The sequence below is a fragment of the Dreissena polymorpha genome, chromosome 4, assembly GCF_020536995.1.
Source record: "Dreissena polymorpha isolate Duluth1 chromosome 4, UMN_Dpol_1.0, whole genome shotgun sequence".
In the NCBI taxonomy this organism is placed as follows: domain Eukaryota; kingdom Metazoa; phylum Mollusca; class Bivalvia; order Myida; family Dreissenidae; genus Dreissena; species Dreissena polymorpha.
In genome coordinates this window covers 69,061,709-69,079,075 of record NC_068358.1, presented here as the reverse complement: position 1 = coordinate 69,079,075, position 17,367 = coordinate 69,061,709, and the positions used below count along the sequence as shown (strand labels likewise).

Sequence of the window (17,367 nt, the reverse complement as noted above, 5' to 3'; positions counted from 1 at the left end):
ATATGTTCATTTTATACATGGTGAGGTTTATCTAAAGCATAAAGGGAATAAAGTTAAACAAATAGAACTAAACACACAATGAGCCCTACCTGTTAAGGTCTGGATACAGGCTTGCTCTTGTAAAGCTGAAGAATTCAAAATGAATTCTTAAATCAGAATATAACCAACAAGGGACAAAATTGTCACAAAACCAGGTTTTCAGTTGAAAAAGTCTGATAAAGGGAGACAATTCAAAATGTGTATTGTTAACCCCCTTGTGTAAAATTGAACTTGATTTCAATTAGAAAAAAAAGTCTGATAAAGAGAGACAGCTCAAAATCAAAATGTGCATTGTTACTGATTGTTCATAGTTACATAGTTGTTTCAAAATCAATCTATTTTTAGTTGTGGCAACCTTGACCTTGGAGATATTGACGTAATTCTTTCGCGCACCACACCGTCCAATAATGGTGAACAAATGTGCCAAATGGTTTTAAAATGTCACAATGAATTACATAGTAATGGCCCCGACAAGCTCATTTATGGCCATTTTTGACCTTCAAACTCAAATTGTGACCTTGACCTTGGAGATATCGACGTAATTCTTTCACGTGACACACCTTCTTATGATGGTAAACAAATGCGCCAAATGATTTTAAAATCTGACAATGAACGACAAAGTTATGGCCCGGACAAGCTCATTTATGGCCATTTTTGACCTTCAAACTCAAATTGTGACCTTGACATTGGAGATATTGACGTAATTCTTTCGTGCGACAAACCGTCTAATGATGGTGAACAAATGTGCAAAATGATTTTAAAATCTGACAATGAACGACAAAGTTATGGCCCGGACAAGCTTGTTCCGCCCGTCAGCCCGCCCACCAGCCCTCCCGCCGACATCACAAATCTAATAACCAGTTTTTTCCTTTGGAAAACCTGGTTAACAACAGAACATGTACTCTCGTTTGAGTAATATCCAAATGTATCTAGATTGCAAAATATATGCAGGGCCTATGGGTGGATTACTTTGAAAATTAATGTCTTTCATGCCTGCAGTAATTCAGTAAAAGTTTTTTTGTAAAGATTAAAAATGATCATTTGTTACTAACTTAAATTTGTCAAACGGTCTACTGACAAAATTTCCCAACATTAATGTTTGGTGAATGACAATGATTTCAAACTATACCATAATACGAGTCGCGTTCTGACAAAACTGGACATAATGCATGTGTGTTAAGTGTCGTCTCAGATTAGCTTGTGCAGTCCGCACAGGCTAATTAAGGACAACACTTTCCACCTAAATTGGACTTTTGCTAAGAAGAGACTTCATTTACACGAAAAATGTCATAAAACAGGAAAGTGTCATCCCTGATTAGCCTGTGCAGACTGCACAAGCTAATGTGGGACGACACTTTAAGCCCATGCATTATGCCCAGTTTTCTCAAAACGCGACTCATATTCTCCTTTTTAATCTTAAGTATGAAATGTACTTGTTACAATAAATCTCAGTAACTTTATTACTCTAAAAAGTGATGACTAACTTATTTGTAGACAGTTGCACAGATTTTCTCTGTGTTGATTCCAGAACCAGTTGAAAGCTGACGGTGGACAGGTCATCCACAGCCACAAGCATGTCCTCTAGCATGGGTATCTCATCTCCATGGCAACTGAGAAGGCCTTCTATCTCCATGACAACCCCCAGAGTTGCCAGCTGCTCCAGCACTTGCTTGTTGTCTATCAGGGCATTCAGGTGTAGGACCAACCCAGTTACGAGACTGGTTAACTGAGGATATATTTATGCATTAGGATGTAGGACTATATTTAGAATTATTATGCATTGAAGTTTATAAACTATAAATGCACTAAATGATATCAACGGGTTTTAATCTAGTTTAAGATCAATGAAAATCTAGATGATAATTGCCAAAAGCCATGACCTACATATGTATCCTACTAATGTACAGGTTAAAAAAGGCCAACCCTACATATTTTAACAAAATTAAAGACTGTTGCAACCATATAGCCTTGTTGAAAACCTTATCCACTGCACGGCTAAGCATCTTGTCACTGTACCCGAACGCCAAAACGTCACCTCATCATGATATTTTGTAATAAAATTGATAAATAGGTGTGTACGGTAGTTTACTAGAAGTTGAAAATATTTATCTGTTTATTAATCACACTTAATAAATAATATAATAAAACCACGGATTAATGCATACGTGTTAAGCATTTTCCCACATTTGTCTGCACAGTTAACACAGACTTTATCTTAAATGACACTGTGTGTGTTATTTAATTTTTGTATTAAGTGATGTGTGTTATAAATATATCTCCACCCCATCCCCAATGACCCACAAATCCAAGGATCTAAGGATTGATTCCAAGTCCCGCAAAAAGTGTGGGGTTTGGTCAAGAAGAGAATTCTTTTAAGACCAGTCTCCCTAACATTGACTCAAATAAGGCAATAATCTGTATCTGACATGAGTATTCATATTACAGGTAAACCAACCTACCTAGATAAATATGTAATTAGGTTAACTAACTGCCGTTATGTAACCGAAATACTGTTAAATACAGAGAAAACCAAAACGACAAAACAATCTAGCAATCTTATATTGATAAAGCAACTAAAATGTTATTATTATTTCAAGTTAATTTAGTACTGTAGATGAAAGATAATTTTACCATTGATAAATGAAGGGGACATTATATTTAGTACTTTTTTGTGAGTTTTTACCCATATTGGATACAGAAAACACTTTTCAAAATTACTAAACACAAAAGGTTGTTAATGAATTTTGAACCATAAATATTAAATTAATTTATGTTGTTTTATTTTATTTAGGAAACACATGAATAAGAAGGCAGACATTTAAGTTACTTTTAAGTTTGATGGATTCACCATAATTCAGCTATTTTTTTGTTTTACGACCTCAACCGTCCATTTATGCAATAGCAGAGGATTCCTGAGAATCTTGAAAATGTCATATGACTTCATTTAACATGTTGGACAGCATACTAATTTTTTTTAGAAGTAACACAACAGTATTTAAAGAAAATACTCAACTATACTCATATACCCAACACCAACCTACCATCTTAATGTCAATACCTATTGTCATATTGTCATGCCTTTGTAAGCTTTTAGTTTTTTTACTAGTTCCCAAAGACTAGTTAAAAACGTTTTGTTTGTATTTTATGCAAAAGCAAATAGGCATCGTATGACAGTGTTGTTTATATGAAAGCAAAAAGGGAATCTGAAGAAAAATACAAGTTTTTTTTGTTATATTTATTTTAAATCAAATTTGAGCATTACAAAAATGAAAAATTGAACTTACTGCTTGTGAAAAAACAATGTCTCGCCTGACTTTGATGCTGTGAAACAACTTGAGATTATCTTTGTGCTCCTGAAAAATTAAAGAGACGATTTTGTGTAATGATCATTCAGTAACATGATAAATTGAACGTTAAGTTTAGCCAACAAAAAATACATGCTTCACAAATGATGAGAGCTCTTGGACAATCGGGCTTAATGCATGCGCCTTTGCACAGACTAATCAGAGACAATGCTTTCTGATTTTATGGAATTTTTCGTTTAATGAAGTCTATTCTTAGCAAAATCCAAGTTTATTCTTAGCAAATACATGTAGTTTACATGGAAAGAGACATCCCTGATTAGCCTGTGCGGATGGCCCAATTATGCGGAAAACGCTAGTGTACAGATAATCACAGTGTAGGGAGACTATTCTTTTAATAGCAATCTGACTGTTTTTCTCCACATTGTACACTGAAATGTTATTTAAGCCATAATAACAGGATATAATAATATTTATATGTATTAAAGAATAACTATTTACACACAATACAGCTATAGTTTACAGATGCTGTTTGCTTGAATAACATGTACATTTTGGTTATGACGTTAATATTAAATTAGTTAGTGCTCTTTCATTTAAACTTGTGAAATTTTGGAAACCATAACGAGAAGAAACAAAGGATATTGGCAAGTCATAACTGCTATTCCCCTGTTAAACATTCCTTTACCATTTATCCAAGGTCTCTCAGTCATTTTTATAAAATCACTAGATCCAATTCTGCTGATGGACAGACTTAGAGACAGAAAAATGGAAAAATAAACATGATGGATGGAAGGTAAACCTATAGTCTCTTCCAGAGCAACTGGTAGGGGACTTACAAGCATGTCCTCCTGTCACACACTTACAATGAGATCCAAGAAGGACATGAAGTATGTCACTTTGCAACAGATAATCTCCACAAAGCTTTTCAGCTTGATGACTGCAGGGCTAATCTCTCCGAGCCATTTTGGTTGGTCGAGAGGCCCAGACTTGTTGAGCACGAGATCCTCTACCATGGACGTCAGACAGACGAGTGAGGCCTCTGTGTTCACCCGAGTCATGTCCTGTCAGGAAACATACGCACAGAGCAAAACCTCAGTAACACATATAACAATACATCAGTCACTTGATGCACGTAGGATAAACCAACACTTTTCACTTGATCAATTTCTCTGTTTTTATAATTTTCATATGTACACACTTTAAAAAACTGTTCTAAAAAGGTGCAATCTTAGCAAAATGAAAACATTTTTGTTATTAATACAACACCTTACCCAAGGCTCTGAGGTGGGGCTCTTGATAAAGCAGCTTCCAGTCCACCTCCAGTTCATTGCCTGGGGGGCTGATCCGGTGCCCGATTCAGGGCTGACTTGGGACTCCTGGCCCTGCCTTTGTTTGGTCTGCTCCTCAGCTAGGGCCTCACTGTCTTCATGAAGTTCAGTGAGCTGTGCCGCAACCTCTTGCAGTATGGGACTTTGACAATCAAGGACAAGATCTTTTACCTGCAATTGCATTTGTCCCATGTAAATGTATATGCTTATTCCTGCTAAAAGAATCATTTGAGATCAGGATGAGGTAATTGATGAAAGGGATGACAATGCTGAAGAAAATGATGGTGATAATCCGAAAAATGACAATCAACTGATTGAAACAATCACAAATACAAATTTGAAAAAAGATAGCCATAAGGCTTTAAAGCACCCCTACCAGGTTCAAGGTACACCAATGTTTAAAGGACTTGATGACTTAGTTTTTTTACCCATATATAAACATGACCTTGAGATTGACAACACACAAATTTTGACATTGTTTTATCAATTTTGAGTCATAAATGTGGCTTCTATTGTTGTTAAATATTTGTTTTTGTAGGATTTGACCTAGTTTTTAAATGCATGTGATCAAGACTCCAACTTGGCCAATATATTGTCATGATTACCATTCTTATCAAGTGTCATCAAGATTGAATCATAACTTAGGCCTTTAGAGCAGTAACAAGTTTTTTTTCCTAAGATTTGACCTATTGATTTTGTGTTTTGACTCATGTGCCGATGATTCAATCTCAGTCTAGATATTGTTAACATTTTGACCAAGTGTCAGTGAGGTTGAGTCACAAATGAGGCTTTTAGAGAAGTAAGAAGGTTTTTGAACAATTTGACGTGCTGACCTTGTTTTTGTTAACACATGACCCAAAATAAAATTTGGCCCAGACATGAAAACGATTAACTTTTTGATGAAGTTTCATGAAGACTGAGTGATAAATGTGGCCTCTATAATTTTTTTTAAAGATTTGACCTGGTGACACACATGACCTAGATTCAACTCAGGTAAGATATTGTCCAGCTAAACAGCGTTTTCATTAGGAGGCGGCCGATTTGACCACCTCAAATGTTATTTGGGCCGGCTCAAATTCGGAAAAAAAATCGGCAAATCATGCTCACGACGATGACAAGATATTAAGTATTCGTTTATAAACTAACTGTCTGAAATTGAAGTAAACAACCGTAACCGATATATGTTAACTGTTTTCTCATTGATCGTTTTGGTATAATTGTCCAATCGCGAAGCGGGAAACATGAGTGTACGACTTTGATTAAAGGTCACGAATTGACAATGTAAACATGTCTAAAAAAATATTAAAAAATGACTTTTTCTTTTGTGTTTCGAGTAAGAACGATAGTTCGCTGTTGAAGTTATTTTGTTCCAGTTTTGTTAACGTTTATCATTTACCGGCACCTCCGGATGAATGCACTTTCCTGTTACATTTCGGTTTTATTTTCGACAAATTTCGTTGATGGTTCCAATCATGCCGATGTTTGGTTTCTCCGCAGAGTTTTTAACCTCCGAACGGTAAGTGGATTTATTTATAACCACATTTTACATGAGAAGAGTCTTTCATTAGGATAAATGAAAATCTCGAGCCCTAAACTCTCCTGATATTGTCATGATTAAGGTTGGAGTTTGCTAATTATATTGAATTGGCACTGAAATGTTTAGCTATGTCCAAATTTGTATTGGAAAATATTGACCAAAAGAAGATTCCTCTGCGACATATTTAAATCCTACAATTGCCTAAGCTGGGGCAACCTATGCTTGATTTTTTTGGGGGGGAAAATCTGCATTGCCAAACTGTCAAATTTTCTTAAAATTGCTATGCTAGGAGAACCTATGCCCAATGTTTATGCATCTTTTCCAGAGGGCTACTGACAAAATATTAATGTCATCCATGGTCTTGCACATTGTCTTTTATAGTAAATGGGCCATTTATACTCTTCTTTAAAAACAAATAAAGTTCAAAAGTAAAATTTAATCTGAATTGAAGTTCAAAAGTAAAATTCAATCTAAAAAAACATGCTACATTTCCATATTGATTATTTCAGCAGTCAAGCTGTGGCTTGACATAAAATAGAGGCGGAAAATTCCCCCGAAGCAGCCAAGGGCCTCAGCATCAGCACCAGTTCTTACACTTGTGGATGCTGGGGTCCAAACCGATGTTACTGAGGGGAATGATGGGTTGAGCCTGATTAAGACAGCTGTTGATATAGCCATACCAAAACTTAACCTGGCATCAAAGGAATATGACCCAGAATCAGATTAGAATTACATCAAACTCTGTTTTATTTGTAAAATTAATTATTAAAAGTCGAATTGGTGTTACTTTCTTAATGTTTTTTTTTTATACATTTATATCTGTTTTTATTAAAATCTTGATAATTGCAGAGTTGATGTAAACTGAGTACTTTATGTTTTCTTTGCCATTCACATAAATATCCTCTATTTTAAATGAGCAAAATCATGTACATTATGTCCCGAAAATCGCTCAGAGGCCATGATTTGGCAAAAATTCAGGGGAGCATGCCCCCGGACCCCCTAGCAACTCGCACCTTCGGTGCTCGCACAAGTTGGCCTCCTCAAATAACTCAAAAGCCTGCTACAAAACATCCTAATGAAAACTCTGGCTAAATATTCTGACAAAATTATAGCCAGATCAGATACAAATGTGGTTTCTAAAATGGTACAGAGCTTAAGTGGACAACGCATGATGCACAACGCATACAGTTGGACCACAAAAGCTCACCATACACAGGTGAGCTAAAATCAACAGTGAAATATGAAACAATTAGTCAATTTGACAAGAAACAAAGTCTACAATAATTTTTTAAAAACAATATTAATTCCTCTTTGTGCAAGTTATGGCACCTTGGTCAATTACTTCACATTATGACAAAGAGGACATCTGCATAGCATCACATCTGTATTGGACATCTGTTTTCAACACAGAAATGTAATAAATCAATCTTAAAAAAAGGTGAATATTTTGGATCTGTATTCAACACAGAGAAATGAAATCAAATAATTGAGTACTTTGGATCTGTATTCGAAACAGTTATGAAATAAATCTAACAAAAAGGTGATTATTTTAGATATGTATTTAACACAGAGGTATGAAATCAATATAAAAGATAGGGGAGTATGTTGGATCCATGTGCAACACAGAGATATGAAATAAATCTTAAAATAGGTCCGTATTTTGGATCTGCATATGTCACTGAGATATGAAATCATTCTAACAAATAGGTGAGAATTTTGCATCTGCATTCAACACAGACATGAAATCAATCTAATAAATAGGTGAGTGTTTTAGACTATCCAGTAAATAGTGAAGCCAACAACATAGGCATTGAAATATAGAGCATGGTTTCTGTGACACAGCAACAAACAGCCACCTTTTGCTCCAGTTCAAGTGTGGCTGCCTGTAGAGATGAGCCGTCTCCCTGTAGCGCTTCGTGACAGACACTATCACACAGTGTGTTTATCTCCCCTTGTAGAAGGTGCACACAGTTTACCAGGTCACAGGCACGCTTGACTTTTGAGACTTTGCTCAATGTCCCCTCAGGGGTGTAACTCTCTTGCAGCTTATGGAGCATTGACTTCAGGCCTCCATGATTTCGAGCTCGGCGTGAATGGGCGACAAAAGCACCAGCTGTTATGACGTCATATGCTCCCCCTGGAAGGCAACAGTTCTATCATTTCTATATTTTTTATATAATACTTTCTGTGATGTGACTTGGAAACATGAACCAGAAAACAATTTTCCGAGATTTTTTCGAGTCTAGCGATGTCGATACCATTTCTAAAATCAAATTAAGTAAGGGGAATTTCTCTTTATGCACTAAAATATAATGGCAAAAACTCCTAGTAAAAATTATTGGTGAAGGAATCCAATATACTTACATGATTCTGTAGCCTCATTTAAGACTGTCATTCTTTGAAGATGAAGATTTAAAGGAACAAATTCCAGTTCTTTATCTGCCTTTTTACTGCTTGGCTTAAAACTGCAGCCTGAAAATGATCACAGTAGTATTTTTATTCAAGACACTTTTGACATTTGCAAAAAATGTGAATGCATTATTTTTTAATTGAAAAGGGTATTGAATAAGTATTCAGAATACATATAAATTGCTTGTAAAATAAAAAAATTAGCGTACGTAATATTTCCTTGATGTTTATTAGCTTACAAATGCAAGGAGAGCCTTTTGGCGCAATCTTGTAAATTATTACCCCTGTATTCATTAACTGCCACAACAAATACTTAACAAGAAACCGTCGGAGACAGGTGATGCTCCCCAAAGTTTTTTTTGGTCACAATATTGCACAATATATTCAGATAAAAGGAAACGTCTTGAGGGCACAGTAGTTGGGATGGTTGGATGGTATTTCAAAAATAAAATTATAAAAATAAAAATTTGTGTTTTTTAACCATGTTTGAAAAAAAAAGAGATGTGTTTGTCAGAAACACAATGCCGCATATTGCGCCACTTTGAAATTATTATTTTATTTTATTTTTTACCTTTGACCTTGAAGGATGACCTTGACCTTGAACTTCCAACACTCAATATGTGCAGCTTTATGAGAAGGCCGCTTTGAAATATTATTTTTTTGACCTTGAAGGATGACCGTGACGGATGACCTTGAACTTCCACCACTTAAAATGTGCAGCTTCATGATAACACTGCTTTGAAATTATTATTTTTTTGACCTTTGACCTTGAAGGAAGACCATGCCGAATGACCTTGACCTTGAACTTCCGCCACTCAAAATGTGCAGCTTCATGATAATGCCGCTTTGAAATTTTTTATTTGTTTTTTGACATTTGACCTTGAAGGATGACCTTGACCTTGAAGGATGACCTTGACCTTCCACCACTCAAAATGCGCAGCTTCATGAGACCGCCGCTTTGAATTTATTTTTTTTACCTTTAAGGATGACCTTGACCTTGAACTTCCACCACTCAAAATGTGCAGCTTCATGAGATACACATGCATGCCAAATATCAAGTTGCTATCTTCAATATTAAAAAAGTTATGGCCAATGTTAAAGTTTTCAGACGGACAGACGCCATATCTTTGACATTTGACCTTGAAGGATGACCTTCACATTTCACCACTCAAAATGTTCAGCTCCATGAGATACACATGCATGCCAAATATTAAGTTGCTATCTTCAAAATTGAAAAAGTTATGGCCAATATTAAAGTTTTCGGACGGAGAGACACCATACATTTGACATTTGACCTTGAAGGATGACCTTGACCTTTCACCACTCAAAATGTGCAGCTCAATGAGATACACATGCATGCCAAATATCAAGTTGCTATCTTAAAAAGTGAAAAAGTTATGGCCAATGTTAAAGTTTTTTTCGGACTGACAAATTTTCAAGTATAAAGGGCCCATAATTCCATCAAAATGCCAGTCAGAGTTACATAACTTTGCCTGCACAGTCCCCTTACGATAGCTAGTAAGTGTTGCAAGTATTAAAGCAATGGCTTTGATACTTTAGGAAAAAAGTGGACCTAAACACAAAACTTAACCACAATTTCAATTTTATAAGTATAAAACTGGCACATAATTCTGTCGAAATGCCAGTCAGAGTTACATAACATTGCCTGCACAGTCCCCTTACAATAGTAAGTGTTGTAAGTATGAAAGCAATGGCTTTGATACTTTAGGGAAAAAGTGGACCTAAACACAAAACTTAACCAAATTTTCAATTTTCTAAGTATAAAAAGGGCACATAATTCTGTCAAAATGCCAGTCAGAGTTACATAACTTTGCCTGCACAGTCCCCTTATGATAGTTAGTAAGTGTTGCAAGTATGAAAGCAATAGCTTTGATACTTAAGGAATAAAATGGACCTCAACACAAAACTTAACCAAAATTTTCAATTTTCTAAGTATAAAAAGGGCACATAATTCTGTCAAAATGCAAGCCAGAATTATCTAACTTTGCCTGCCCAGTCCCCTCATGATAGTAAGTAAGTGTACCAAGTTTGAATGCAATAGCATTGATACTTTATGAGAAAATTGTACCTAAACGCAAAACTTAACCGGACGCCGACGCCAAGGTGATGACAATAGCTCATAATTTAAAAAAAATAAAAATAGATGAGCTAAAAATCATCTGACCAGAACCCGCTTATAATATGCACATCTCCTCTTGGTCGAGAAGCTTCCCATAAAGTTTCATTGAATTCCGGTTATTAGTTGCTGAGAAATAGCCCGGACAAGAATTGCACTATATGTAGTTAATGGAAAATTTCAAAGGGCAATAACTCTGTGACAAATCATCCGACCAAAACCCGCTGATAATATGCATATCTCCTCTTGGTAGTGAAGCTTCCCATAAAGTTTCATTGAATTCCGGTCATTAGTTGCTGAGAAATAGCCCGGACAAAAATTGTGCACGGACGGACAGATGGACGGACGGACGGACGCACGGACAGACAAAGCGGCAACTTTATGCTACCCCCAAAATAAATTTTGGGAAAGCATAATAAAGAGAAAGTGCTAAATGTAGTGAACAAGATATGTGTAGCCCGTAATAAAAATGTTAACAGCATGAGCTATAAAACGTAATAAATGCTGCCAATTAATTTACAAAAGATAAAATGTTTAACTATTCAACAAACTTCCAGCAAGATACAGCTTATCACAAGCACATTACCTTGATAAGAATGGAGGTACTTCATTTGTTGAGTATATGTAGTGACAGTTGACATGCATATATCTTGGTAAACAGCACATGCAGCTTTCCATTGCCCAGTTAACTACAATTCACAATGCTTAGAAATGAAATACTAATTAGGCCAGAAGTTTCATGCACTTAGGAAGACATTCCCTGGAAAAACATTTCCTAATGATAAAATAAAATGCAAAATACCAAATTATATAGTGGTTGGACCCTCTAGTTACCATAAAGACATAATTAAATTATGCAACTGTTACAATCAGAAATATATCAAATATGCAGGTTGTATGGAAAGTTCATTCACAACATTTGACAATATTGTATATCAATGAATTCAGATGACATTTTTATACATATACTTTTGAACCATTCTTAAAAAAACAAGGGCTGTTTGTAAAACAGGCATGCCCCTCAAAATGGGCTGTCCGTTGTAGCGGCAGCCATTGTGTGAATAGGTTAGAAACCATTTTACTGCTTCAGGTCACTGTGACCTTGATCTTTGACCTAGTGACCACATAATCAATAGGGGTCATCTGCCAGTCATGATCAATGTACCTATGAAGTTTCATGATCCTAGGCCTAAGCGTTCTTTAGATATCATCCAGAAAACATTTTACTGTTTCGAGTCACTGTGACCTTGACCTTTGAGCTAGTGACCTGAAAATCAATAGGGGTCTGCCAGTCATGATCAATGTACCTATGAAGTTTCATGATCATAGGCCTAAGCCTTCTTGAGTTATCATCCGGAAACCATTTGGTGGACGGACCGACGGACAGACCGACATGTGCAAAACAATATACCCCCTCTTCTTCGAAGTGGGGCATAAATATAATACCCGTAAAACACTGTTATAAATGGAAATGCCCCCCCTCATCCATGGGTTTGTGATTATTTGAAGTAAATCCAGAGGCTAAGCATGTACTAGTATTTAAAGCATGTCTGTGAGTCATCCACACATGGCATGCTAATATTAAACAACTGCAAAACACAGTGCACACCAAGTGCCAAACTATACATAACAAAGAACCCAGCTGAACATCATACATATCAATTTGTTGTCAGAAGCTCTCTCAGCTCTCTTTATTAATGTGGAGTGTCAGCAAAGATTCTACAATGTCAAGGTAACATTTTTACTAGAAATCCCATCTAGCTGCAGACATAGCAGGGTGGGAGACATGGCTTACTGCAGTCCAATCAAGCTGCAGACATGAAAGGGTAAGAGATAAGGCTAACTGTAGTCCAATCATGCTGCAGGCATGAAAGGGTAAGAGATAAGGCTAACTGTAGTCCAATCATGCTGCAGGCATAACAGGATGACATATATGGCTAACTGCAGTCTAAGAAATTGCTTCACTAATTACACATACCAGAGTTTTCAGTATCAAGGTGGACCCCACGGTGAATAATAATTGCTTTAATTCAACAACTTTGGTCAAAAAGCGACACAGCAGTGCCAAAACATAACAAGAGCACCACATAACGGGTGCCACGCTCGGCTGCGAAAGCTTGTCAGAATGTTTTTTTTAGAGGTCACAGTGACCTTGACCTTTGACCTAGTGACCCAAAATGGGTGTGGTGTGTAGAACTCATCAAGGTGCATCTTCATATGAAGTTTCAAAGATGTAGGTGGAAGCACTTTGATTTTAGAGGCAATGTTAAGGTTTTTGTTAAAGTTTTATATTAGAGGTTCCAGTGACCTTGACCTTTGACCTAGTGACCCAAAAATGGGTGTGGCATGTAGAACTTATCAAGGTGCAACTACATATGAAGTTTCAAAGTTGTAGGTGGAAGCAATTTGATTTTAGAGCCTATGCTAAAGTTTGATATTAGAGGTCACAGTGACCTTGACCTTTGACCCAGTGACCCAAAAATGGGTGTGGCGTGTAGAACTCATCAAGGTGCATCTACATATGAAGTTTCAAAGTTGTAGGTGGAAGCACTTGGACGAGCTGGCAATGACAATAGCTCGGGTTTTCTTCTAAAACAGCCTCGCTAATAAAATGAAGATGCCTTACTTAAATGAAAAATAACACTGAAACTGTGCATATGTTTGTTAGTGAGGCCGTTTACCAACAAAGATTAAGTGTTAGTTATGTACATTTGTAGTTAGCACCCTTCTGAAGGACTGCATCTATGTAACAAGTCAGAACATTGCTTGAATCAGTATAGGCAGATATGGTGGCAGCACGATGAGCAATGTCTGAGGCGACATAGGACTCCAGCAGTCTGGGTAACTGAAAATTGTGGAAACATCTTATATTTTCAACATTAAAATTTTGTGAAAATGTATGCAAAAAGCCTGCGGTTTAGACAATGACTTTTGAGTTTCAATTAAGTAATATTAAGAAAACTTCCCCATCCACAAGTCGTATTAAATTTTAATCACAGAACTATTTGAAAACAATCAATAGAGGTTCACAAAAGAAACATTGATGTGAATTTATTTTGAAATCCCAGTAAAAGGATAAGGAAAACTTACGCACCTTGTGGTGGCAATTTTTCTTAAACAAGTGAAATGTTCTTAAATAACTCTTGGAGAGGGTCACCAAACAATGATTGTGTCAAAGTATTGTGACATTCAGTCAGTGATTTCAGATAGAAATTCTATGTGCTCAAAATAGCCATACAAGGAAACCATTCTACTCCCATGATAACATCAAACAAGTTAAATAATTTAGATCAAGGTACATTTGTGTAAATTTATACAATACGATAATTATATAATCAAGGCAGAGGTTTCAGACAATAATATTTTTTATTTATAGATTTTTGTTTTTAAAGTTCTTGTTTGCCAAAGCAACCAAAGTTTTAAAAATGTTTATATGTTTTAAAAGGACCATCCCACAAACATATCAACTAAACCTGGTTTTCATCCACCAAGAGGTTGTTTAAGTAAATTGTTGATAAAGAAATTGACAGAAAACGGACAGTTACAGGCCATAAAAGCTCACCCATAAGAACTTTGTACTCATATGGCATAAAAACTAGTAATGTGTCCATTTAACATGGATGACCTCGACTTAGCAGCCCTATCTATAAGGCAACAGTATTTCATACAACACACAGATACATGGAATTTGATGTCATTAGATTTTGCTTCAAACACACTGTCTCACTACGCTCAACATTTCTGCAAAATTATTTGAAAATACTGGATAAAATTATGCACTTGGTGGCTTCAGAATTTATATTTCACATAAGACATTCACATGTGCTATTGACATTAGATATGAATCTGGTTCTTACAGACAAAAAAAAAAACTGTTTGACTATGCTCAACTTAACAAAAATACTGTTTGGTACGGCTTTATATTTATCCTTTGACCTCAGTCTGACCTTCACCTTGGACCTTGGGATCTAGTTATTTTACCATGCCAGACAACACCTAGTTATGGACGGGATTATTGGGTTTCAATCTTAAATTTGAGTATTGACCATCAAGAAGAATGACCTTGACCCTAGGGATATGGTTCGTTCATGTGAGACACCTGCTCAGCGGGTTTGACATTTATTTCTATATTATTTGAAAATTCTTCAATACTTTCGAAACTTATTGCCATGATAAGAATTGAGCAAACATACGTGTACCCATGTACAGGGTAAACTCTAAATGAAGCCACATCAATAATGGTCATGTACCCACAGATAAGGCAAACTCTATACAATGTATGTGGCACCCATTATTGATGGCATGTATACCCACAATAAGAATACCGGTAAAGTCTTTATGTAGCCCCCATTATTACTGTAATCTATATGCAGCTGTCTATCATTAATTGTTTGTATTCCCGCAGAAAGGGTGAACTCTACATTTTGCACCCATTATTAATTGTATGCATACCCAAAGACAATGTAGCTCTATATGCAGCCCCCATCATTGATGGTATGCATACCCACAGAAAGTGAAAACACTACATACAGCCCCCATCCTTAATGATAGGGGCATACAAAAATATGATCCAATGAGGCAATTGCAACATTGTATATTTAGACACAAAAAGCTGGTCTTGTACAATACCTTGTATATTGGATGCTTATTTTTTCATGGCCATAAAACATGTGTTCTTAGACCTCATTCAAACTCTAATTACCTGGCCTAAATCCTGCAAATGTTTTATTCTAGTTTTCTCTTCTTCGATCAACAGCTGTCTGCAAGATGGCAAAAGTCATAATTTAATTAGCAAACTAATCAAGTTTTCCTAAATTCTTAATTGAGATACACATAGAAGATAATAAGAAAGTAAATTTCATTTCCCAAAAGTTTGGTGAAGATTCTATGACAATTATTGCATGACTTTGCATGTTGAAACGCAATTTTTTTCACAATTTTTGTATAAATAAAGGGCAATAACTCTGAATTGCCTGGTGCCTAATTGATTGTTAACTAATTTGGCCTACAAATATATGCACATTTCTAATAAGTTAGGAGAAGATATGATGAAAACTGTACCACTTTGGGTTAACTTACAGTGTTTTTATTGGAAGGTCAAAGGCAAACTTGCTCTCTGCCATGTATTCATGGACAAGAAGTTTCACTGAGTCATTTGTTTCAAAGCGGAATGTTCTGGTTGTGATGTTTGCACACAAAGGCTTCAGAGTCTCGAGGCGTTTGGAACGTCTCTTCACAGACATTGTGCGGCCTCTAATGGTAGGTACTATGTTTGTAAAAACATCTTCATCCTAGAAAAAAAAAGATAATTATTAAACTAACTTTATCACGAAAAGTGACAAATGCCCTTTAAAGATGTTTTTTGATAAAAAAAAATACTCACTAGAAACTGTATAATAAGGAACAATTTCATAATATAATTAAAGTATGTTATTATATATTATACATCACTGATTTTGAAAAATGTAATACAATGAGCCACACTCTGGGTTAATTGGGTTTAAAGAATCTCCATGGAGTGTTTCACCTGAATAGCTTGTGCAGTTCAGGATCTCCATGGAGTGTTTCACCTTAATAGCTTGTGCAGTTCAGGATCTCCATGGAGTGTGTCACCTGAATAGCTTGTGCAGTTAGAATCTCCATGGAGTGTTTCACCTGAATAGCTTGTGCAGTTAGAATCTCCATGGAGTGTTTCACCTGAATAGCTTGTGCAGTTAGAATCTCCATGGAGTGTTTCACCTGAATAGCTTGTGCAGTTCAGGATCTCCATGGAGTGTTTCACCTGAATAGCTTGTGCAGTTCAGGATCTCCATGGAGTGTGTCACCTGAATAGCTTGTGCAGTTAGAATCTCCATGGAGTGTTTCACCTGAATAGCTTGTGCAGTTAGAATCTCCATGGAGTGTTTCACCTGAATAGCTTGTGCAGTTAGAATCTCCATGGAGTGTTTCACCTGAATAGCTTGTGCAGTTAGAATCTCCATGGAGTGTTTCACCTGAATAGCTTGTGCAGTTAGAATCTCCATGGAGTGTTTCACCTAAATAGCTTAAGCAGTTCAGGATCTCCATGGAGAGTTTCACCTGAATAGCTTGTGCAGTTCAGGATCTCCATGGAGTTTCACCTGAATAGCTTGTGCAGTTAGAATCTCCATGGAGTGTTTCACCTGAACAGCTTGTGCAGTTCAGGATCTCCATGGAGAGTTTCACCTGAATAGCTTGTGCAGTTCAGGATCTCCATGGAGTGTTTCACCTATATAGCTTGTGCAGTTCAGGATGACAGTTGTGGATGACACTTTCAGCATGTATGGAACTTTTCGTTTCAAAGAAGTCTCTTTTGAACAAAAACCCAGTCCAGGCAGAATGGGTTGTCCCTGATTAGACTGTGTAGACTTCAAACTTACTTTAATGCAGTTTAGTAAAGCCCAGTTATTCCAGTGCACAGATCATTTGAAGTACTTTTACTTTTGTGTTATAATCTGCCCAAGAAACGTGATTTACAAATGAATAATATGAGAAGTTTGCGCCCCCAAACTTCCTTCAGGGTCATACAAATATTATTAGAAGAAATAAAACAACAAGAGGGCCTGAAAGGCCCAAAGTCTCTCACCTGAGATA

At 36.3% G+C, this 17,367-nt stretch overlaps 1 protein-coding gene across 2 annotated transcripts in view; it reads right to left on the bottom strand.

Moving 5' to 3' along the window:
* LOC127877744 (inositol polyphosphate-4-phosphatase type I A-like) overlaps positions 1-17,367 on the bottom strand; it is a 43,948-nt gene that overhangs the window by 9,961 nt on the left and 16,620 nt on the right. Inside the window, exons 10-19 of one of the 2 annotated variants that reach the window (XM_052423937.1) lie at positions 15,835-16,046; positions 15,458-15,515; positions 13,465-13,600; positions 8,574-8,681; positions 8,066-8,346; positions 4,616-4,843; positions 4,208-4,405; positions 3,324-3,392; positions 1,524-1,765; positions 90-125 (exon numbers count right to left, since the gene is read on the bottom strand). In XM_052423937.1, the coding sequence (XP_052279897.1) occupies positions 90-125; positions 1,524-1,765; positions 3,324-3,392; positions 4,208-4,405; positions 4,616-4,843; positions 8,066-8,346; positions 8,574-8,681; positions 13,465-13,600; positions 15,458-15,515; positions 15,835-16,046 (1,568 nt within the window). Of the gene's footprint in view, positions 1-89; positions 126-1,523; positions 1,766-3,323; positions 3,393-4,207; positions 4,406-4,615; positions 4,844-8,065; positions 8,347-8,573; positions 8,682-11,341; positions 11,445-13,464; positions 13,601-15,457; positions 15,516-15,834; positions 16,047-17,367 lie in introns of both variants that reach the window. The other variant, XM_052423938.1, reaches the window with a different exon arrangement.